The sequence below is a fragment of the Tigriopus californicus genome, chromosome 11 (genome assembly GCF_007210705.1).
Source record: "Tigriopus californicus strain San Diego chromosome 11, Tcal_SD_v2.1, whole genome shotgun sequence".
Taxonomy (NCBI): Eukaryota; Metazoa; Arthropoda; class Copepoda; order Harpacticoida; family Harpacticidae; genus Tigriopus; species Tigriopus californicus.
In genome coordinates this window covers 8,948,520-8,972,383 of record NC_081450.1, presented here as the reverse complement: position 1 = coordinate 8,972,383, position 23,864 = coordinate 8,948,520, and the positions used below count along the sequence as shown (strand labels likewise).

The following is a 23,864-nucleotide window of genomic DNA, read 5'->3' as shown; positions in this document are numbered from 1 at the left end:
AACTGGTATTGCTGGTATTGCAGATAGAGCTTCTCTGTCTGTTCTGCCGAATTCATGCAGTCTCAAGAGAGAGCAAGGCACGTAGTAATCATGCTCCATACAAAGCCACCACTTCTCTTCGTAGTGGCAATACCAACCAACATGGCACTACTTACTTTACCAAAATACCACCTCGCCCGACTTGGACGGAATTGAACAAATGCTTTTCTCGGTGTAGTTGGCGAGTCTGCTCGCAAAGGGTAGAGTGTTCATTCTTTCTTTCTCCAAGGTGTGTACGTACGTTCATGTACGTACGGACTCTGTTTCAGACTATATGAGTGCGTGGTGCCTCCTCCTGGCCCAATGAAGTGGTAGACAGGACCCCGCCTCGTTCAGGTCCAGCTCCGCCCTTACAGGTAGCTGAAGCCGTCGCCAGACGAGATCGTTTACCTCAAGAATCCCACCACTCCATGTATTTCTCGGAATCTAATTCTAGGCTTTGTTTCGGTTCGGTCCAAATGTTCTCAAATGCCGCTTTTTGGCGCTTCACTTCTCGTGGTTTTAGACTGGGCGAATGAGGTTGTTTCCGCTCTCTGAAAAAAGCGGTTTGAAAGGTGATAAAGGCCTTGCAGCGAGTGTTAGAAAATGAAGAACCTTCTTTATGCTGCTTTCTCTTCTTCTTTTAAATAGCAATCGCATTTCCTCTCTGCCCATTACTCACAAGTAGTGATGTGCCAAGGTCCGATTTTTCCAGACTCCCCTATCTTGGTAATGGTCGTGCTTCACGTTATCAAATTATTCCGGAACCAGACCAAATGGTTGGAGTTTAGTGTGCGCATTCTCCTAGATTGAACCTCGTGTCTGAATGTTTGAGAGCCTTATTCCTTCCTTGGTTCGTTCAGCGGAAACATGTCAATACTAATTGTGCAACTCCACGACACCACCCGTTTGCTGGAGACCCTTACACAGAGAACGCCAGAGAAAGAAAGAAAGAGAGAGAGAGTGTAAGTGTTGTAGCAAAGTCTGAAAAGTGGAAATACAATTGGAACTAGCCTCGTGGACCATTTTCCCCATTGCCAACCAACCAGTAGGGATAGAAGTGCAGGAACGCTTGAAGAAGAGGAAGAAGAAGGAAGGAAGGAAGGAAGGAAAAAGAGGGACAGCGACGAGAATGAGAAGAAGAAGGAGCACTATTATAAGAAAGACTCGCTCAGGAAAGCGAAGTGCTCCATCATGGAACAAGGGTCTCTTAACTTCGTTATGCTTTTCCCTCGTAGTGTGCATTTGCTTGGTCGGTTGGAGTAGGCTTCGGGTTCTCTGACCATCAGGCTGGTCCTCGTCGTGTGTTCCGTTCTTTCTTTCCACTTGATTGCCTCTAACACTCCTCTGGGTTCGTTCTTCCCTTCTCCTTCTCCGTACGTACGTACTTCTTCCTCTTTTTCTTTCGAATGGATCTGAGCCCATGGCTCCATCAACCAGCTGTTCTCTTTATCTTCCCATTCGGAAGTCATTTCCATGTAGTTTAGTGATGCCCGAGGAGAGAAACAAACAACCCTCTGGGGCTTGATAATTGCTTTGTAATTTTATTGGCGTATTACAACAAAGTTACGGGGTGCATTATGGACCTGGTTGGTGTGAGTGAAATCTCTCCTCATGCGGGTGTGTTCTCCCTCTTTGTTTCTTTCCATCTATCTATCTCCCTCCATCCCACCCATGGTGGCTCAAGGTAGAGAATGAGTGAGAGGAAAGAAAGCACTTAAAGAAAAAAGGATGTTTTATACATAGTTCGATGTACAGATCGATGGTTTGATGGTAAAATGGTCGAATGAGTCAACTACAGTAGACCCGAGTGGAAGAAATCACTTTGCTATGATGAGAGAAATAGTCTGTCCTTCAGCGATGTGCTTGTTCCCAATTTTCCCATATTCTTAGTATAATCAGGCAGTTGTTGGTCTGGTTGGTTCGCTCAACTTTAGTACTTCACCCTATGGGTCGTTCTGCGGTTCAAAGTGGAACCTGACTATTGAGGTGGCCCCACTTCTCTACAAAAGCCTTTGAATTATAAATAAGCTTCGGAATCCATCAAGCTTAGACCACCATTGTACGAAGTGGAAGGCTAGTCGAGGAAGGGCGTGTGAGTGAGTTGGCACGTTGGTGGGTTCCAAAGGGCAACATGTGCACAAGTCACTCGTCAAACTTGCACACACTGACTATCCTGCTTTAGGCGCACACACACATACACATTCAGTTGTACCTACCAAATACATACATACAACACTAGAACCAATGCAAGATGAGAAGAGAGAGGGGGAGCAACTTCTGAGTTGGTGCTCCCAATGGCAATCGTAGGAGTTTAGGTTGGGCTGGTGGGTTGGTTGGTTGGTTGGTCGGGTTTGGAGTTTCACGAGTGGTTAACTTTTCGCCCCTCTCCTGCCAAATTTGCCACCAGGTCGTCTGCTGGGTGGTTGGTGTATCCCAGTTGGCGAGAAGTTCAGTAATAATAGATGAACAACTGCACTATTAATGAGTTCCCCTGTGCTCTGCCTTTTCTCTCCCCTTCCTCCCCTCTAGTTTTCCCCAGAGTTTTAATTGTAGAAATGGAATCAATTTCTACATGTACATACACGTTCCTCTCTCTCTCTCTCTCTCTCTTCATCGACCCTCCCCCTTCATCCATTTATCCAGCTTGCTCCCCAAGAGCCCGAACAGATCAGACAACTTCCTACGTAGAGATGAAGATGTCAAACAATCATTGGCATGAAGTCATTTCCTTCTCAGTATGATTAACCGATTGGCCCTTTTGCTATTACAGGTGATGCCAGTAACGCAAGCATCGGAAGCGGGGATGGTACAGACGGGTGTGATGACGATGACCCTTCCAGCAAAAAGAACTCCAAGAAACGGGGCATTTTCCCAAAAGTAGCTACTAATATTCTCAGAGCCTGGCTCTTTCAACATTTAACGGTAAGCAAAGAAGATCAAAGAGTTGTTGCCGTTCTTGAAGTCGTTGTTGATCCTTGAGAGTGGACTGACTACTTGTGTAGCATTGACTTCCAACTGTGAAAGGATGGTTATCTATCGTATGATTTTTCCCTTCTTTCGGCGGCTCAATCAATTGAAATACTGCCTCGTCATCATGCCTGACGCCAAGAATGGAAGGGAATAAAGTCTTATTCTCGGTTTCAAATTCACCACGACGTGAACCAATTTTGGAACATGGGACCGGCCAGGTTCTTTCCTCCTTTTCTCTAGCTTTTTTGTTCTGTCAAATCCCCATATGAATTGGGTGAGATTGCCTTGGTGAGTGCAAACGTCGTGGTGACATTCTAACCGGTTCATGGCGTGGAGGTGAATTTTATTTTCGATTTCGATTTACTTCTCCTCTTCGTCTTACTGTCCTGAAACGAGCAACACCCTCACGCTCCTTACCCTCAGAGGTCCCAAGATAGCAGTAAAAATTCACGTAACACCAACACTTATTCTTCTGTGCCTTGGTTTCCCCTCATTTCTTTTGCCTCTCAATCCGATGTTCCAACGGACTTCTATTGAGGCATTCGGTAGACCTTACGACCAACCGTGGGGTCCCACCCCGAAATTTTTCCATTTATCAGCCACCGGGAAATGGAATTAGGTTCATTCCACTTCATCTTACATTGTTCCATTTTCGGGAAAGAACTCTATCTTCTGCATCAAATACGCGTACGAGTGAGACTCCGGCACCTCCTGCTTAGAATGGCCTAGTCCCTATTATCGGTAGATCATTCTTGAAACTCTTGTGAGCCTCTTGCCAGACCTTCATCTATCGAGCTTTTTCTTTTGGGACAAACTTTGGAACAAAAACGCTATAGGTAGAGGGCATAGTCCAACCGACCAACCCAGCCGACCGCCATTGTTGGGAGGATGGTCGGAGAAGAAAAGAGCGACAAGTATGTAGCCTGCTCCGACAAGGCTGAGCTTTTGAGGGGGTAAGAAGACCAAGGGTGAGACACAAACAGACAGGAGGGGGGCCACGAGTAAAGGACACCTAACCATAAATTTAGAAGTCGGAGGACGTTTCCTCAGTTGGATTATCTTGGGCGTCCCCGGCGAGCAGTAAAGACGCGTTAGTCCAATTTGGTGAGAAGATTTAGCGTACCCAGTGCGAAGGAGATCTCCCAAGTTCTACTGCACTTCCCGCTATGGGATGCTAGTCGAGTTTCTTTTTCCCCGAATGAAAGAACGGGATTCAATGTTCACCCATGAGACGTAGGGAAGGGGAGCGAGCAAGAGAGAGACCCAAGCTCATCTTCCGTGTTCCAGACAGGGAACATTCGAGGAAGGAGGAAGAGAAGATTGAGGTGGGATACAGAGTGTTAGCTTGAATTCAGAAGGGTTGCTCTGCACATCTTCTCTTGGACGGACGGAGACTGATCCAGGTCCCTAAAAATAAGTAAGGGTTGGGGGATATTGAGAGACCACCTGACAATTTATATTCCCTCCCTCTCTCCTTGCGTCGTTGGATCGCCGAATGAATAGTAGCTCACTCACTACGGTCGAATTGCAACATCTAAAGAACCCACCCAAGAACGAGGGGAGGGGGGGGGGGGNGAGACTGATCCAGGTCCCTAAAAATAAGTAAGGGTGGGGGGGGCTAGAGAAAGCGGGCAGACAAGCCCAGGGTATAAAGTGGAGAAGGATCATATAACGAATAAGGAAGAGTTGGCCTCTAGCGACTTGGAATTGAAAAAGTGTTTTGTTTGTTTCTTTCAGCATCCCTATCCCTCAGAAGACCAAAAGAAGCAACTAGCCCAAGATACAGGACTGACAATACTTCAAGTCAATAACTGGTGAGTTTTCATTTTCTAAATGCGGCATATGCTGATGATTCTGATGTTGCTGATGTTGATGGTAGCACATACCAAGAAAGACAATCAGAACAACGGCGACGGTTACATCGTCGTCACCATCGTCGTCGCCGTCTGTTTAGCTTCTCGATAAGATAATTTGTATGGCTTGGGCCGATGATCATTTTCCGTGTATTCCCATCATTTGACACATTTCTTGAAGACCTCTCTTTCGCCCTCCTCTCGTTCACTACTTAACAATGGCCTCAAAAGAAGCCGTCCGAAAAGAATCATCGGAATTGTTGCCGCGGGCTCCAGATGACGTTCCTTCTCCCTCCCCCTGTTCTGGCGGCCTCCCTCCTCTAACCCATGTCCGATCTACTAAAGAACACTACTAGTAGTGGTGGTTGCAGTGGTGATGGTAGTAGTAGCAATAGTAGTAGTATGTAGAAGTAGTAGAGGCGTAGTTGTAATACTTGCCGTTTTCGCCGTTTCTTGATAATAATACAGGACTTCTAGTGGTATGTACATGACGTTAGGTATTCCTCTACTTCCCAACAACAACAGCAACGATAGCAACACGAACAACCACTACTTCTACCACCAACCTGTCGTATTCAACTTTGAACAAATCAACCAACCACCCAACCGACCGACCGACCGACCAGCCGCCGAAGTAAAGGTATTGTTGCTGTCTTTAGGATACGACGGCGGTACCGACGGTTCAAGAGAAGATCCTTTTTATCTTCTCATTCTTGGGTGCTCGTCTTCGTCTTCTTGTTCGGCTTTTCTTCATCATCATCATCTGACGAAGGAATGCGATGGCAAAGCTATTCACATGTTCTACAAATTGTGGATGACCGTCTAAACGATTGGTCTGGGATTAAAAGCCATGTTCGGGGCTGGCCTAACAACTTGAACACGCACACACTCGAACATTTGGTGGCACTCAGTAGAACCATCACCAGTGGCCAAGCCAGAGGCTACACACAATTCCCGGCCATGATGATCATTACAACAGAGATTCCAAACCCCTAAAGCATGCATAGAACACCAAATTCTTGGTGGTTTCGCTCATTCTTTCGCTTTGAGTGCTTGTTGCAAATCAAGATCCAGGGACGGAAGGTAGCTCATTTCCGGAAACATAAATTTGAAGAGCATCATCATCCCTCCCTCTCACACCATGTTGGAGTATCAATGGGCGAGAAAAACCGCCCCCCCCCCTACACACACACTTTCATACCAACACAAGCCAAGCATGAGGGTACACGCATTTATTGCTCCTCTAAAGTGGACAAACAATCTCAATTAATCAATCACGATTGCCATGTTCAATTGTAGGACCCCTTTTGTGATTGTAACGAACATTATAATTATCCAAGCTTAGAGCTAACGAGCGTTTCCTTCGATTTTTTTCTCACTCCATTGCTTTGTTGGACAAATGGTTTCGGTTTTACTGTGAAACGCTCAACAACCTGAACGAAGTTATTCACGTACTTAATGGGTCGAGCGGTTGTTCAAGTGCAGAACATAGTTGCGGCAAAAGAGGCCTCAATTGAGATCGGAGACCGGTCTGGAATTTTCTGCTTAAACACTACCTGTGAAGAGTATGTGTAAGAAATAATCATAGTTGTTGTCGTAATCGTGGTGATCGTGATCATTATCATCAATACTGCCACCTCCAGATTGTGTGATCACTAATTCTGAAGCAGACAGATTGGTTTCAAAAAGTGTTTGGTATAACCTGGCTCCCCTGTCCTCCTCCTCCTCCTCCTCCTCCACCACCTCCACCACTTGTTCCTCCTCCTGTTCCTCCTAATCCACCGCCTTCTTCAAGCTCCCTGCTCTTCTGGACTACTGGTCGTTAATACTGCCTAGGTAGATAGATCTATGGAGCAATGTATGTATGTTCCCTCGTAGGTACGTAACTGTGCGTATTCGCTCTTCATAGCAGGGTCACTCACGCTTTGATCCATCGATTTTTGATGATCGAGGATGACATGGCAGTAATTAGTTGCCGGTATCGCGTCGCCATCAATTTTCCCGGCAAGACGAAATGCGAGCATGTGAGAAGAAACTCACTAACTCACTCACACACACACAGAGTTCCATACGTACATGCATGTCGTTGTTGTTGTTCTTGTAGTGGTCTTGGCTGCTGTTGAATGTACATACAGCAAGCCAGATAGGCACCTATGTTGGCATTGAAAGGGAAGTACTTCACACTTGGATTGATTCGACCATGAGAAGGAATCAACCCACCACATGGAACATAATAAACAAAATGACTTTGATAGCCTCATCACCTCAGCTCATGCAACGGTAGACAACTCGATGGGAAACCATCCTACACATACAGCCAATATGGATCTTTGGATACTAACGACAGGCAGATAAGCACACAGGAAGGAAGGAAAGGATTTGATATCGTTGTTCTCCAATGTGAGTTTTCGAGTAAAATCATACATGGATTTGACAATATTATCCATCCTGAGTGGGATTTGGGTTGTTGCTGTTCTTGGTGTTGTTGTTGTTGTTGAGCGGAAGAGGGAGAAACTGTTTCCGTCTCCGTTCACTTGACTCTAGACTCTTCGTGTACCCGGGCTGCACCAATTTCACCTCCTCCTCCTCCTCGTACACTATGAGCCACAACAACAACAACACAGCAACAACAACCCAGTGTTCCACTCTTTGTCGTCGAAAAGTGCAGGGGGAAAGCGGCAAGTCCCATACGCTTCTCAAAGTGAGGGAGTATTTGCTGGCTTCCTTCCTTACTACATACGTGCTTACATACAAACATACATACATACATACATACATACATACATACATACATACATACATACATACATACATACATACATACATACATACATACATACATACATACATACATACATACATACATACATACATACATACATACATACATACATACATACATACAACCATACATACTAAAAGAGCTCCTTCATCCCAACAACCAGAGGCGAATCATTCGACGACGAGGGAGAAACGACTTCACTCAGACCAGTTGGAGACTTTATCGTGATTTATTGTGGCAGGGGAAATTTCCTTGCAACGACCAAAATCAACGAGAAAAGACACACCAACACAGTGAGGGAGAGACCCAGAAAGAAAGAACGAAAGAAAAAGAACTAGGCTTAGAACGAAAGGGCAAAGAATTCCTCGTTCAGAAGGGCAAATAGGAACGACAACCAGATAGTAAGCTCGATTAGACCCTGACTGGTTTGGTCGGATGAAAAATATCCCCTCACAAAATATCCAACAAATATCCAAACATTCTCTGGTGTGTGTTTCAATCTTTTATTGCTACCAAAAGTACGTTGTCGGTGCTTAGTTTTAATTTTTAAAAGTAATATTAGAGGCCAGCTATGAAATGCCGGAACGCTCTTTTAGTAATTGACTCGCCTCTCTCTCACTCTATTCGCCTCATACGACTGAAGATGCTTCACCGACGAATTCGGTGGAAAAGACTTCATTCCACATACTCTTCGTTATGGGTGGAGAAGTCGTACGTGTTAAAGCCAGCCTCAAGGAAAAGAGGGGACGAGAGAGAGCAAAAAAAGAGGCCGAATAGCTCTCCGAAGTAAAACGAGTAATGCTCGGAGATCTAGCAGAGGCAAAGGAACGAGAAATTCGATCCAAAGGAAAGATGGAGAAGAAGGAACTTGGAACTAACGTCTTACTCTTCTCTTCTGGCAAGTCGGAGAGAGGAAGAGAGAGAGAAAGATCTGGGATCAAATTACCAGAGCAACCAATCTCGGTGAGAGAGAGAGGAGAGAGAGAGATGGCGAAGGAAGTCATGCTGGATGGAGGAAGAACCCAAGAAACAGGGAAAGAGAGTAAGTGAGAGAGAGAGAGGCTTTGGGACCCTCAGATAGGAGACCGATTCTACTGAGGAATAGGGAGGAACCGAACCTCGCGTGGACTTCTCTTCTGTCCTCCCCCTCACCTCCCCTGATCCTAGTGAAGCCATTTAGAAAATGAATTTTTAGAGCACAATTGCTGTTTTCTGAGCATGAACGAAAAGGAAGAGGCCGCCGTCAAGGAGGAAATATTGAGCTGTGTAATATAGTGGTAGTTTGCGATTTTGACAGGAGATTATACCAAAGAGGAAGTTGATCTCTCTTGAGCTGTCTGTCCGTTAACGCGTTGGGCTGGTTCGTTCACTCGTTGGTTGGTTGAGATGGTTAGTTAGTTAGTTAGTTAGTTGGTTGGTTGGTTACTTACTTACTTACTTGGCTGCTTGGTGGAGTGTCTCTCTGGTATGAGATCGAGATTCAGGGTTTGCCGCTCGCTAATGAAAAGACCGGGCAAATTATGAGCTAGCTATGATAAGACCTGATCTCCCTGGAGCAATAGCACGGCACCAGCAATAGTCATAATCAGACTCTGTATGCTACCTCATTTTCATTTTCTTGTTCGTCGACTTCGACTTGGGGGTCGGGGGTCTTGACTCTAGATGATGTTGATGGGACTACTTTGGTGGTGGTGGTGGTGATCGGAGTGGCTCTTCTCCTCAAAAATGTCAGATATGATTGACAGGAGCATTTCGGCGGAGGACTTTTGACGAGACGCCGCCGCCTCTCTCTCTCTCTCTCTTTCCCCGGAGTTAAAAATTCAGCGCACCAGGGCGGACTAGTTAAAACCGTACTACTCGTTGCTGCTGTGGCTTCAATCACAACCACCAGAATCCAGAATACTGTTGCTGCTACTCTAAGTACTAATACCACCACCACCACGATGACGACCATCATATCTGTATATGTGTAGTCCAGTCAGTGCCCATTGGGATTCGTTGACGTTTTTTGATGGCCCCCTGGCAGGTCTGACGGCTATCAGGCGGTGTTTCACTGATGTTCTTCTTATTCTTCATGGTGGGGGCGTTGGGACGGAATCATAGCATAGAAGGAGGAGGAGGAGGACAGTTGTGGCAGAGGTTCTCTTCTCCACTGGGTCCCGATTATTACATTCCTCCTCATCACCCTCCAAACAATTTTCGTTGATTACGGATTAACTCGAGAAGTCCCTCCAACCAAACAACAATCCACCAAACAACCAGCCATTCAACTAACTCACTACACAGCCGTCCTATGACCCATTAACCAACCCTGGACTAAAGTGGGGCGAGTAAAAGCGCCTCGAATGTGACTTTCACCATGAATTTACCAATATCTAGCGAACCTCCCCGATCAAACGCCATAATGATCGATTTGTACATGCTGGAAAAGTTCAATTTTAGCCCTAGATGATAATGCGATATAGCTTTCGGCACTGAGGCTCTGCATTGTAAAGACTGCGGGTGATGTCGCTCAAGAATAGGCCTGTCAAACGAATCAAAAAATATCGCTGACGAACGGGACAACAGGTTTTTCACATAGCTCTCACCTTTTCATTTACAGGTTTATCAATGCAAGGAGGCGTATTGTCCAGCCTATGATCGACCAATCCAATCGAGCCGGTAAGTGTCTGCCGAAATCCCTGAAGTGATTTCGTGGAATTGAATCAGAGAATGAATCGTTTGTCTTTTTAATGGTTCCAGGTCCCAGTGGATATCCCAGTCCTGATCCCACGGGAATGGGTTACATGATGGACGGTCAGCATGCGGCAGCGGCGGCTATGATGCAAGCCCGGCCGCCTGGCGAGGCCTATGACTACCCGCATGCGGCAGCCGCCTACTCGCAATACTACGGCCACCTATAGTGACAGCTCGGGTGAGTTCTTTTTTCTCTAACTGATAACTATTTCTCTCTCTCTCTCTCTCTCTCTCTCTCTCTCTCACTCTGAGATGACTGCCTGCCCATTCTACGTACGTACGTACGTACGTACGTATATACGTAGATGAAGGAACGAACGAGTGTGTACTTTTCTCTTTGGTTTTAATTCGAAGAAGCGTCCCATTTTAACATAAATTTCATGGCGAGCTCGTTCGTGTTGATGGCAAATGCGTCGAGCTGAGGGGCTAATGCTCATTTGGCCCGAGATGGTGAATGAGTTGGGTCCATCTGACAGATTGACCCGTTGAACGGAGGCTGAATTGCTATCTTGCTGGTTGGCTGGCTGACTGGCTAGTGGTGATCCCGTCTGCTCTTGGACTTTTCCCCGCTGGCAGATGAACACTAATGATTACCACAGAAAATGAAAAGGAAACGAGAGGAACAATCATATCTTGATGATGATGATGATGATGTATTTTTCTCATTTGGTACTCCCAAAAATTTCATTATCCGATCTGCATTTTCCGTTCAACTCCATTCAAATCGATTTGTGAAGATCGTTAGTAGGCTAGGACCAAAATCCGAACCGTATTTCTCGTCATTTCAAAATGATCCGCTCTTCTCTTCCAGGATGAAACATCCTCCAACCATTGTTCCTTGTTGTATCCATTCGGGGCGTGAATAAGGATTCATTGGCCTAAATCCCGGTCAAACAAATCAATCTCTCTATCTCTCGTCTTTAAATTTGACACCGTGACATCGGGCAGAGCCAACGTGACGACGACGACCTGTCCTCCAACCGATTGCAACCATAACCCCCAAAACAGCCACAACCTTAACTAAAAGAACACAATCTCAATAATCTCATCATTGAAACGGGTCACATCAGTTTCGACCTTTTTTTTAAACCAGCCAAACCTGCTCGGCTGTCACCCTTGATCAGAAGAAGCCGTGAATCCATCTCAACGAAACGATTGGTTTTGCTCAACAAAACGACCAGGAACTGCGTCACCGGGTGCCAAATCTCATCACCACTATCATCTCCACCCATCCCAACCTCAATCCTGCCCCTCCCCCTCAGCCTCCTCCTTACATCCCTCCTCCTCCCCTCCTCCTTCCATGCATCTTCATCATCATCTACTGCTCCTTCATGTGAAACTCTCATGAATGAAGGGAAAAATCATTATTAAAAACCTGTCTCAGTACAAGAAGAATTTCCAGGACATTTTTGGTGAGGTGAGGTTTATTGCGATACAGTGATACAAGCTCAACACCAATTTATTGACAACTAGTCAGTGAACGTCACCAAATCTTTGACCATTTCCGTCTTTTGTGATGGTGAGAGAGAGAGAGAGAGTAGCCAGAACGAACAAGACCAAGAAGAGGCTCGGAAAAGCGAGAAGCTGGCAGAACAAGAACAACACGACGGACGGCGTAGACATTGGAACCGTGGCGGTGAATGGCGGCCACAGCGAAATAGAAAAAGGCATTCCTCACAAACCTACGACTCTCGAATTCCCGGGTGACTCTCCAACAGCAGAGGAAGAACGTGAATAAGAAGGAGAAGAAAAAGAAGAAGCAAAAGAAAGCGAATAGTGTTCAGCACTCTGGCACTCTGAAAAATATCACATGGCGATGGAGTAGGCGCTCAAATGGCGATGACGACGACCGCAAACCAAGTCCAACTTTGTACTCCCCTGTCTCTCCCCGCTCTCTAGCTCGCTTTCAATGTGCATGTGTTGGTCCCTGCGATCGCGGTTCTGTGACTGTGTGTGTGTCTCTCTCTGTGTGACTCCCTCCCTCCCACTGTCTCTCTCTCTCTGTCTCTGTCTGTGTGTTGATCAGCTCATATGCAGAGCCTTAGGATTCCCGAACAGATCCTCACTTACATGGCTCGGCCCGTCATCCGAAGAGCAACCAACCCCACTGGATGGAGGGAGGGATGAGGGAAGTGGGGAGGCAGAGGGAGAAGGAGAGAACTAGCAGTAGCATGTGATCATCAGCCTCCTCACTCATCCTCGGAGGCGCTTTCGAGACCGGCCCTTGGAGCAGGAATGATACTGAATCGACTTCTTGCGTCTCTCACTTCCACATACCGCCGGAATGCCAAGGCAAACGAGCAACCCGATCGAGAACCCGAGAAAGAAGGCGACGGCGGAGGACGGACACTACCCAGATGCTTGTGGCACAGAGCACCAACACCATCATCATGACCACCACCGTCGTCTGGCTAGTGTGGAGGTGCTCTCTATGTCCGGTCCCAACGAACAATTTACGGGCTTGATTTTCCAGGCCTGGGTGAATCGCTAGATATGACGGGAACGAGGATCAAAGAGGGAAAACTCGCTACCCAAAAGCTGCTAACGAAAAGCATCCAGTGAATGTAATCGGAAAGATTTAAAATGACCGAAATGGGAACCTCGTTTCCAATCCCTTTCTAGGCAAACCACGCCGCCACTGCCTGTCATCCCCACCCATTCCAGCACACCCATAAAATCATAAGAACCTCGTCAAAGAGTCGTTACTCTTTCTTACTCGCTTGACTTTTTTGGTCCGCCAGGATCTGATCACTGATGTACTCATTCGCGTCTGGCATGAATTGTCAATCCGCCTTTCCCAATACTCAAAAAGAATCCGTCAAAGACGATAACGAAGGCGATTCTTGTCCCTCTCCCTCCCACAAATGAAAAAAAAATTGCCAAAGGACAAAGAACCCGACATTCCCTGAGCTAAAGGAAAAAAGGCCCGTGGCTGCTGGTTTAATCATCATCGCCGTTGTTGTTGTTGTCAGCATCATCATCTTCATCCTCATCGTCATCCTTATTAGTGAAACAAGTATTAGGAATTCAGTTGTTTTTGTTACCAAAGTGAAGTGGCTTTGAAAGATCATATGATGATGGAACTCGAGTGAGGAATGGCTACAACGAACACATAATGTGTGTGAGACTGACTTGTGAATAAGAGATTCATTCTTTATCCCATTCGAGGAAAACGACGGGTGTTAGGTTCGAAAGTGGGTTTCTTTAGTTTTCAAGACAGGCGAGGCTCCTCCTCGCTTACCAATACGTACAACCGCCGAACCATGGCGGGCCTAGTTCTTTCCACTATTTCCCATCCTCATCAGGCTTCAGGCCTCTAGGCCTCCAGGCCTCAATGCATTACTAAATACTTGCCACAACCAAGCAAGCAACCGCCACATTTACCAACTATCAACCAACCATATTTGCTACCAATCAACCAACCAACCAACCGAACGACCGAAATACCAACCCACCACCAATCAACCCTGTTCAAAGACTAATTCTAGTTTGGCTGTTACTTGTATGTAGCAACTAAATCTTCTCCGATGGTGTTGATGTGAGTGGTGGTGTTTCGGCGGCGGCTGTTGTTGCTGCTCCTGTTGTTGCATGAGAGCGATTTTTAGACCTGAAGCTGAGGTGACATAACCATGACCCATCATTCTGTTGTTCATGGTTAGGTATATAAACTGACACACCAAAAATCAACAAAAATTGTGTAGTGCGAAGTGAAGTGACAACGAAATACCGCGAACACTGATGAATCGACTACCGGTTTTGTACAACCAAATCCATCTTTTGCATCATCTGTCTGTCTGTCTGTCTGCCTGCCTGTCTGTCTCTCATCTCATGGTTCCCAGTCCTGGCCCGAAGACAAAGCTCTTCCAGTTGACTTTAACTCACTGTTGTTTGTAGTGCCCTCATCCTCCTCATCCTAATTTGCATCATCAGCATCAGCGTCATCTTGATCTACTTTTCGTACAGTGGAAGACAATTCCGAGTTGTTACCTTGTCAGTCAGGTGTTTATCATCATAATCATCATTATCACATTAGCAAAAAGTTCCTGAGCTGCTGCTTTTCATATTGACACCCCGCTAAAAATCGATCGGATTTCAAAGCTTCTACTACCACTTATACGAATGTCTTACCAAGACTTCTATTACAACCGCTATTACTACTAAATCATCACAACAAAAACAACAACAACGACATCAGCTACTGCTACTACTATTACTAGACGACAACAGCAACAACAACTACTACAATTATTATTATTATTATTATCATCATTGTGTAAAATTGTCAAATGCTATTAATTTTGTCCTCAGTGTATGCACAAAATATGTGTCTTTCGCGGAAATGCAACATCCATAAAACAACCCCTCCATTTCTCGTGGTTATCTTGCTGATTTATTACTCTTTTGTTTGTTTACTACAACGGGATCAGTACATAGTGACCAACGAGCGAACTTGTCGAGCGAACTTGCCCGGCTACTCTCTACATAGAAAAGGAAACTGGGCTGGCCAATCGAAATTCCACTAGTCATTCTAGAAACATTTTATAAAATCACAGTTAGTATTCTAAAAGTGCTCATAACCTAGCATTAGTGGACCTTCAAGCAGGGGTCACGAGTTTCAAGAATATTGCTTCGGCGTTTTGTTAGTTCTGCGGCCTTTTGGGGACAGTATTCCTCTCTCTTATAACCAATGCTTCTAAATTGAATTTTGCACTGAATTTTAATTATTGTTATAACTGTTTTGGATTTGACCAAAATTTGTTTGTACATACCTTAGATTTTAATACTGAGCACCTGCGACCGACGATTGTGCCAGTTCACACTTCCAGTGGTTGGGTTTTTCAAAATTTTCATCTTGAATTGGTGAGAATTGCATTCCAAGCAGCATTAAGAAAGTTTCCCAAAATATATGGTATTTGGATCTAAATTGATAACACTAGATTTGATTTTGCGAATTTTTTTTTTCTTCTTATGACGGTTGAGCAGAAGGTGTTATTCTTATCAAACAACATGAATGAGTTTTCAAGCAATTTGTGTAATTGTTCATTCAAATGTAAATCTAATTGATTGAAGATTGTTTGTTTCATTATTTACATGCTGTATATGCAGGAGACCTTTTTTACAGCTTTCTTTATCGCTTTGATTTTAAGCAGATTTTGTATATTATATATCATCCTGAACAACTGTTTTGGATCTATCAAGCTCAAACCAAGGATAATCTAAATGCAAGGTTTTAAGATCAAAAAGCAAGGTCTATTTTCTTTGTTTTCTGTCTCCTTAGAATTTTGGGAACTTTGGCACTAATATGATTATAACAGAACACCACACCTTTAAAGAGGTAAATGGCGCTACATTTATTTACCAAATAATCCCCACAATCTTAATGTAAACTAGCTTATTTTCATCTCTGAATGAATTCTAAGTGCCCCCTATGTCTTTTTCATGTATTTTAAGCCTATTGAGGCTACAGAGCGCTGAAAGAATCACTTTTAAACGTTTTGGTCCAATTTTTTAGCTCAATTTGTAACTAACCAGGGTTATTGTGATAATTTGTAACTCAATTAGATCATAGCCAGGTCTTAGTGTACTCAAAATCAAATGATAAATAAGATCAACATTTCAAAATATTTTTGTGGAAGCAAATTCAAAATTCATTACTCTTCATTTTAGCCGATTTGCTTGTAAGGGGGCCATCTATTGTTGACATTTAAGAATTCCACGATTAAGCTTGAGCATCAAAAATATTCCATGAGACATTTTCATGCTCCATTTTTCTTGATGTTGTTATGCTTGATTTCTCTTCTTTTTGCCATTTTTTATTTCTTTCAATTTCTTATCTCCACCAATAAATGTGTGGTTGTAAAGTTTTTCATTTTAAAAATCTCAGAGCGAATGAAAGAATTCATTTTCTAAAATCGATACCCATACAGGGTACCTGGCGTACAAAGGTGCAGACTCCTTTTTTTTTACTTTTATCGCTTATCACACTAGCAAATGTTGAAGATTTATGATTGACTCGCCTTGTCTGCACCAATATATGACTAAATCAATAACACAATGTAAGTATTATGAAAATGGCCAAATTTTAGATCAAAATGATTGCCACATTGGTTTAAACAAGTCTTTTACCATTCAAAAAACAATCAACATAAATGACACATCTGAACTCCATCCCATTAACATCGTAAAACCTTAATTCAAAACCACTCTCGGCGTGTGACACAACCCGCCTTTTTGAAGCTGCAAGCCTTTTATCATTTTCTACAATTTGACATCCTACCTACAAATCCTATAACGAAAGTGGCAAGTTCAATTTGTTCCCGAAAGTGCAACATGTGGTCTTGCTGGTCAATTTCTGCAACATTTTTACAGATGCTTTGCAAAATTGTAGAGAATTGATTTTAATTTTGCTATCAAAGTTAAATGCACCTCTTTCTCCTTGCTGATATGTGATGAATAATACATTTGACTAGAAAGAGAGATTTCGTGATTTGAACAATGCTTAGTCATTTGGGAACACCCAAGGCGATCAATCATAAGTCCAATTTAGAGGTTTCATTGAAATAGATATTTTGGATTAATCTGGGGCCGAAAACATCCAACGAGATTTGCTGTTTGTAGGAACAGTGTTGGCAACTTGTTGATGCTGGGTTGGGTGATAAAATGGTTGAGGCATCATTGCAACGCCATGGACACTTTCAACGAGTGGGATTGGAATTCAAGGTATACCACCTGACATCATCATCCACTTACATGACAATCAACTTCTCTGTAGCGATATGGGAGCTGGTATAAACGATTTTATTTCACACATCGAAGGGATGAATTACCTTCAATCAAAGTGAAAATAGATAATAATGCCGTTCAATGGTGAAGCGAATGAATTGTACTCTAAATACAGAGAGGTATAATCATAGTGAATCTTGTATTTGTATTTTATTTCAATTTCATGACATATCTCATTTTTTACTTGGCGATATATCAGCTTTTGTTGATGACGATGAGATACGCTCATCGTATCTAAGGCAGACTTTAAAGTATTTAAAAAGAATTCCTGGCCTGGTTTGTGTTCAAGTTTTTTTGTTCTGACAATTCTATTAGTAAATATCTTGTACATCTGATTAACAGAATTTTCTGATTAACACAAGAAAGTGGCGTTCATGTAAGATTGTAACAATGCTACTGCATGTTTGTAAATCGTTACACGTAGTAGCAGTTTTAAAGGTATATTTAGTTGAGAAACCTCAGAAACTCTTTGGCATTGCCCTATATGAGAATACATAATGTATGATAACACCTACAGTGTGTCCCGAAATTGAGTTCCCCTCATGAATTTACACGTCTTCAACATTACCTCTTTTGCAAAAGATTCACTTAAACGGCTTTGAACAAACTAAAGAATAGTAGTCGCCTTACATATCCACCAAGATCAGTCATCGGCTTCATTTTTGAGATTATATTTTCACCAGAATATTTAGTTGTTCCGGGCCTCCCGTTTTAAACCCTGTTTAATGTCTAGGCTTGGTAGGCAAAATGACTTTCCAGGTCAAAGCCATAGCTAATAGCCTTTGGGAAGACGGATTGGAACTTACTCTCCAGACTTGTCTCCAACCGAAAACCTGTGAGTATACCTCCACAAGGAGTAAGTCACTTTGACGCTCGAAATCAAGCTCGATGCTCCGAACAAAAACGTAAAAAAGTGTGGAGACACATTTTAGCTGAAACTCGAGAAAAGTCTTATCAAAGTGCAACCAATCGTATCAGAAATCGCAGTGAACTTGGCGTGGCTATCCTGGTAAGCAATGGCCAAATACCTACGGTGACAGTTTTAGAGCAAATAAAAGAGGAGGACATCAATTTCTGGACCCACTGTACATGATTATGAACACCTAAGTGACAAGATAAAAACTTGGATTTGCCTTTTTTTGTACACAAGATAGATTACCGAATAGAAATAAATAGATTAAGAATAAAAGACCCGTTTGATGGTCAATATTAAAGAAAAATGTATTTCAAAAACCATTTTGTGGAAGAAGTATTTCCGCTATAGTTTTTTTGGCCTTTTACTAATATCAAACTTAACTACCTACTTGAGGCTTTTATAACTAATGAAAGAGCAATGCAAAAATATTGCCTATTTTGATTTGTCGTTTTTCCATCAAATAATTGGCAAAAGTGCAAAATATTTTCAACAAGGGGAATTTCCTCGTTATTTTCTTTCACATTTAGACGCTTTGTGTACATTTCGCAATCAAGGATATTTTCTTGGTTTTGACACTTCTAATCAAGATTTTGGAGGTTTATTTTCATAGCTCAATGACTGTATGTCGAGGGACATCACAGTCTTGTACCTAAAAAAGATCACTCCAAATGTTCACTTATTGCACTAAGATTTAAAAAGAAATCGAAGGGCCAACAGAAATAGAAGTGGCACTCTTGTTATTACAGCTTCCTAAGAGGGGTCCTCAGTTCGATTCTCCTCACCAACCTTTTAAAGGAAATTTATCAACACACCCACAGAACAGTAATCGCAAACCAAACTATAACGCTGCCATTGGAAATTTGGTTGATAAGATCAGCGTTACAGCTAGCTGATGGAGGCTTTCACTTTGTTTTCATGATATGTTTTGGAACACCTTGACTAATCAGAGATTAACCACGATATGTGGGTTCTACAGCTTAACTCGACAATTTCACTCCTAGCAGCGGTCAATATCCATTATTTTAATCAAATTTTAAATATTTGCAAGATATTTATAGCCCAAATCTTTTCTCGTTTTATTATTCTTCCGAATTATCAATATAGTCACTGAGGTCTTGAGCAGGATGTTTCTCATGAGTGTCAAAATGAAACTTTATATCCCCCCAAAAAGAAAAGAAAACGGGTATGAAATAGCAATGGGCACATGAAACGAATGAAGTGGCACAACCAGATACAAAGCAGTATTTATGGCACACCAAAGAAGACGAATAGCGCACATAAAAATATTCAAATCCCGTGTTTCATCGCGATTTGTTGAGTATTTTGTAAGCTGGATCAATCCTTCGATTTTTATTGAAAGTGCAACGCCGCATACCTCGCACCCTATAAATGACATTTGTCTGGCAATGCTTTCCTTCGCCCTCCAAGTTGCAGAATTAAATTTCTCCCCAGTTTAAGAAATTGAGAGTGCCTCAGTTGATAGTTCACATAAATTTAGTTAGGTGTTTAAAAAAATAGGGATCATTTGCAAATACTTTACAGAATAACCTATATTTACTATAAAAGCAAAGGGACTGATTCAGAAATCTTAACCTCGTCCTTTTCAACATGTCCTTTCTAAAATGCTAAAAAATAGGGCACGGGGCAATTTATTCAAAACATTTTTTGATACCAATAGATACAAATTAGTTGATCATTTCGTTAAGCATTTTGAAGTGAAAAGTATTAACAAATTGGTTAAAAAGCCGTAAAAAGACACGCAAGCTTACTTGGAAGTCAGAGATTACCCAGTCGATAATTTGGTTTCAACCCATCCATGTCAAGTACTCCCACTTGACAATTTTTCTGAGTAGTCAACAAGCATGTTTAAAATATCCCTATTAGTTTTTACATATGGTTGATGCACCTCCCAACGTTGTCTTGAGTTCAATGTAGATCCGAATAACTTATTGATAAAAAGGCACCTTGTGTCCAGCAAAATGAGCAATAAGTCAGATTTGTAGATATCTGCTGCTTCAGTAACCTAGCTCATCTTACCTTTTTTACATACGAAGTCCAGGTAATCCTGACAATCTCTATCGTCAATCTGAATCGTTGACAGTATTTCCAAATTCTGAATAGAATCCGCATATACAACCCTTTGCCATGCAACGCCCCTCTTTTGGCACATTACATTAAATCGGCTTGAGCGAGTAACCTGAGCTCTCTTTTAGTCTAGCATTTGGGCTAACCTTTGGATGCGTCAAACCATGGACCACGTTACACTGGGCATATTTGACGCCGTCAAATGTACTCTAATAGTATAACGGAAATTTTAGAAACCATTGAACTTAACCTCCTGAACAGAAATTGAAAAAAGCATGGTCACCCTCTCCAAGCCAGGCAGATTCCCTCGCCATAGGCATTCGAAATCATAGGGAGGAACATGGCCAGTTTTAACTTGTAGCTGCAGGAATTCCTATCTACCAGGATTTTTTTCCTATTCTTCAAGTTTTTCAGCTGTTCAAGTTAAGTTGAGGTAAACGGGTGATACAAGATGGACGAACCATGAAATTTGACTTGTTCGAATAAAAATTACAAGTGACAAGAATTCGTATAAATTTCCAAAATATTTTTGATGTGAGTGGTTGCCAGAAACATCCAAGCACTCCTTGAAAGTGAATCAGATGTGTTTTATTAACTACAGAGCGAAAAAGGGGCCAACTACTACACGAACCTGGAATTCCATTGTCAATCATCTTGAATTATAAACAACAATATACGTGAAAATTGGACTAAATCGACTGGAAATGATCGGCAGTAACCTCTTAAACAGGATGGAGGGTGAAAGCCGATCCAAGGTAAGGCCTAACTCATCGTTTTAACAAAGAACTATGGAGCCTCAAATGAGCAAGGAACTTCCCAAAATTTGACGGTGACGTCATCTTCCTTTCCCGCTTCAATGTCCCATAATTAATAAGGGGCGTTATTTCCAGCGTCTGACAACCCAAAGCATGGTATACCGCTAAATAAACTACTCCTATCATGTTACGAACGTAAATTTCTTCTTCGAACATAATGTGACCGGGGTCAATAATTATACATAAGGTTTTGATAGAATTGGCCAGAAACAACTCAAACGCATTATAACTCAGTAAAGAGAAATCGGTTCAATCAGCCCTACATCTGGTAGAGTCTAACTCACACAGCCCGCTATGAGTTGCAGAACGTGAACCATGTTTCATGTAGCGTAGGAAGCCCATTCGGACATTTAGGTAGTCGCTGGTACCAGCAAACAAACTTGCCTGTCAATGCCAGTGATGCAAAATTGGCGCTTCATACTGGTTTTAAAGAAGCTAACCTTTCCTCATATAGGAATGTGAAAGAAGGGTCAGCTTCTCAAAAACGTGTTTGAAGCCCCAAAGTTGAATCACTGACACTGGTACCTGCAAACAAACGAACCTGACAGAGCTTGCCTAAACGTCCCCATAGGGTCAAAACACAAATCAGATAAGAAATACTACTATTACAATTATTTGGTAATATGAAGCACGTACAGTGAAAGTATATCCACTCTTTTAAATCCCCTTGAATGTGTACCGCCATTTTTTTGCTCTTTCATAATTTTACTTATGATTTTGTTTAAAAGAGTGAATAGCAGCGAAACTTTCCCGAACTTACTTACATAAAATACACAAATTCCCACACCCATCAGTAAAGAGTTACAACCAACAATAAAGTGAACCATTATTCACAAAGTGGCACACCAATCATAGGGCACACACACTAAACAATCTTTGGTTTGCCACTGTCCTTTTCATGGAGTGTCATTGCCAATTTATGTGTGTTGATTTGGGCGTGCCACTTTTTAATTTTGTTTAGACATTTACATTGTAAAAATCATTTAGCCCATATACATAAACCAGCCTACCCGCTCCCAAAAATCCGTAAACCAAAACGATTCATGAGTTTAAGCCCTGGCACCACATAATCCATTGTTATGTTATTTTGTTCATCGTCGTGTTAATCAAAACCAAAATAAATTGATACCCTGTCGTATTTTGAGCAAAAAAATACCCAAATGTGCTTGGATACTTCCCTTGAAATGTAAAGGGACATTTGTATCATTGTTAATGCCCAGTCATGGTAAATCCGACATCTCTGGATGTCAGCGTGAACTGAGACTTGCTCCTTCCGTTTCTGTTGAGTGCTTCCACCATCTTTTGATCTCAGCCCCAACATAACCGCATTGACGTTCTGTTCCTATGTGCTTCAAATAACTGGTTTGTGCTTGGCCTAGACGCTTTCGTCAGTTTAACCTTTGATAGCATTGTTTTGGGTGGGTCGAATGATTTTACGTTTGACCCACGCAATGGTTAGCCCAAATGTTAGACGAAAAAAGCGCTCAGGTTACTCGCTCAAGCCGATTTAATGTAATGTGCCCAGAGAGAACCTTTGCATGGCTAAGAGCTGCATATAGGGTTTCCATACAGAATTTGGAAATACTGCCAACGATTTACATTTACAGACTTATGACAGCGCTATCTGGATTACCTTGACTGCATATATTTTCCATTGATCTCTGTTTCGTCCAGGTGCAGACAAACAAACGTAAAAGCAAGAGAATACTATTTAAGATGCCAGGCTTTATGAAGACAACATTCATTGAACAACTTGTTGTCGAATGAATGAATAATACTACACTCTTCTGGGAGACATTTCAAATCCTGCAAGGATAAAATTACCCTTAACATAACCAAATAAGAACAATTTTTCAATTTTATAACAATCTTGAGTTTAAAAAGGGGTTTTCTCTTCTCTTTTGTCGATTTTTTGCCTAGATTGTGATTTTTCATAACATTTACTGCAAGTACTTTTCAAAAATGATGCAGGTCTTGATCCCAAATTCCGAATTGCTTTTGTAGCAAAAAAGTTCAGGTTGAAGGGTAGGTTGGCAACAGCTAGATGATGATAATGATATGATGACAATGACAATTTTCATCGTTATTAGCTCCAAAATGCCTTAACTTCAATTCCCAAAGAATTGATACAGATTTCCAATATCACAGAAGTAAAAGATAACTTTCTCTTGCATTATCTCAAAATAGCTCAAACTGTTGTATAACCTTACTCAAAACCTTGCCAAAATACAGATTTTCCAAAAAAGATACTTTAGTATCAAGGAAAAGACAATCATTGGAAATTTCACAAAAATCAATGAAGGCGCAAAGAAGCAGTTTTTAATCAATTTAATAAAGTCTTCAAGAAAAGCCAAAATCTGTAAGATTGCCTGTTGTATGTATAGTCGTCAGAACTCCAGTGAACGGGTAACTAACGGTATTTTTGATGATAGTAGGACCAATTTTCAAAAATTGAAACATAAGTTAAGGCATTTTGGAGCAAAAATGATGAAAATATATAATTTCAAAATAAGGGGTCACTAAGTGTGCTCCCAATTTTCATTAAATAGGTTTTTGAAAATTTCACTTTAAATAATTTTTTGGGGAATGCATGTTTTTCATGTGGGCTAGAATACTATAAAGCAACAAAAATCAAAGTTGCTGTCTATAACTTTCTTTGGAAAAAACTACCAAGATGCGTTTGCGTATTCCGTCAAAACTTTAAGGGTATTTTAGCCAACATTCAGTACTGCAAAAGAATGTGCAAAAGGTGCAGATAGATTTTTTGGGCATAATTGGTCATTTTTTAGTTTTTTGCATTTTAGACGTGTGTCATCTTTTTGCTAATTTTTTCATTATCAAATTTTTTTTGAACAAAAATGATTGGAAATTGTCTTTATGACCTTTTCCACTTAAAAAAAAAC

At 42.1% G+C, this 23,864-nt stretch overlaps 1 protein-coding gene across 1 annotated transcript in view; it reads left to right on the top strand.

Moving 5' to 3' along the window:
- The window catches only part of LOC131889846 (homeobox protein homothorax-like), a 62,872-nt gene extending 48,143 nt beyond the window's left edge, over positions 1-14,729 (top strand). The window contains exons 8-12 of the mRNA XM_059239052.1: positions 2,792-2,943; positions 4,729-4,805; positions 10,229-10,287; positions 10,369-10,540; positions 11,174-14,729. Of these exons, the coding sequence (XP_059095035.1) occupies positions 2,792-2,943; positions 4,729-4,805; positions 10,229-10,287; positions 10,369-10,529 (449 nt within the window). The 3' untranslated portion in view covers positions 10,530-10,540; positions 11,174-14,729. The remainder of the gene's footprint in view (positions 1-2,791; positions 2,944-4,728; positions 4,806-10,228; positions 10,288-10,368; positions 10,541-11,173) is intronic.
- The last annotated feature ends 9,135 nt before the right edge of the window (positions 14,730-23,864 follow it).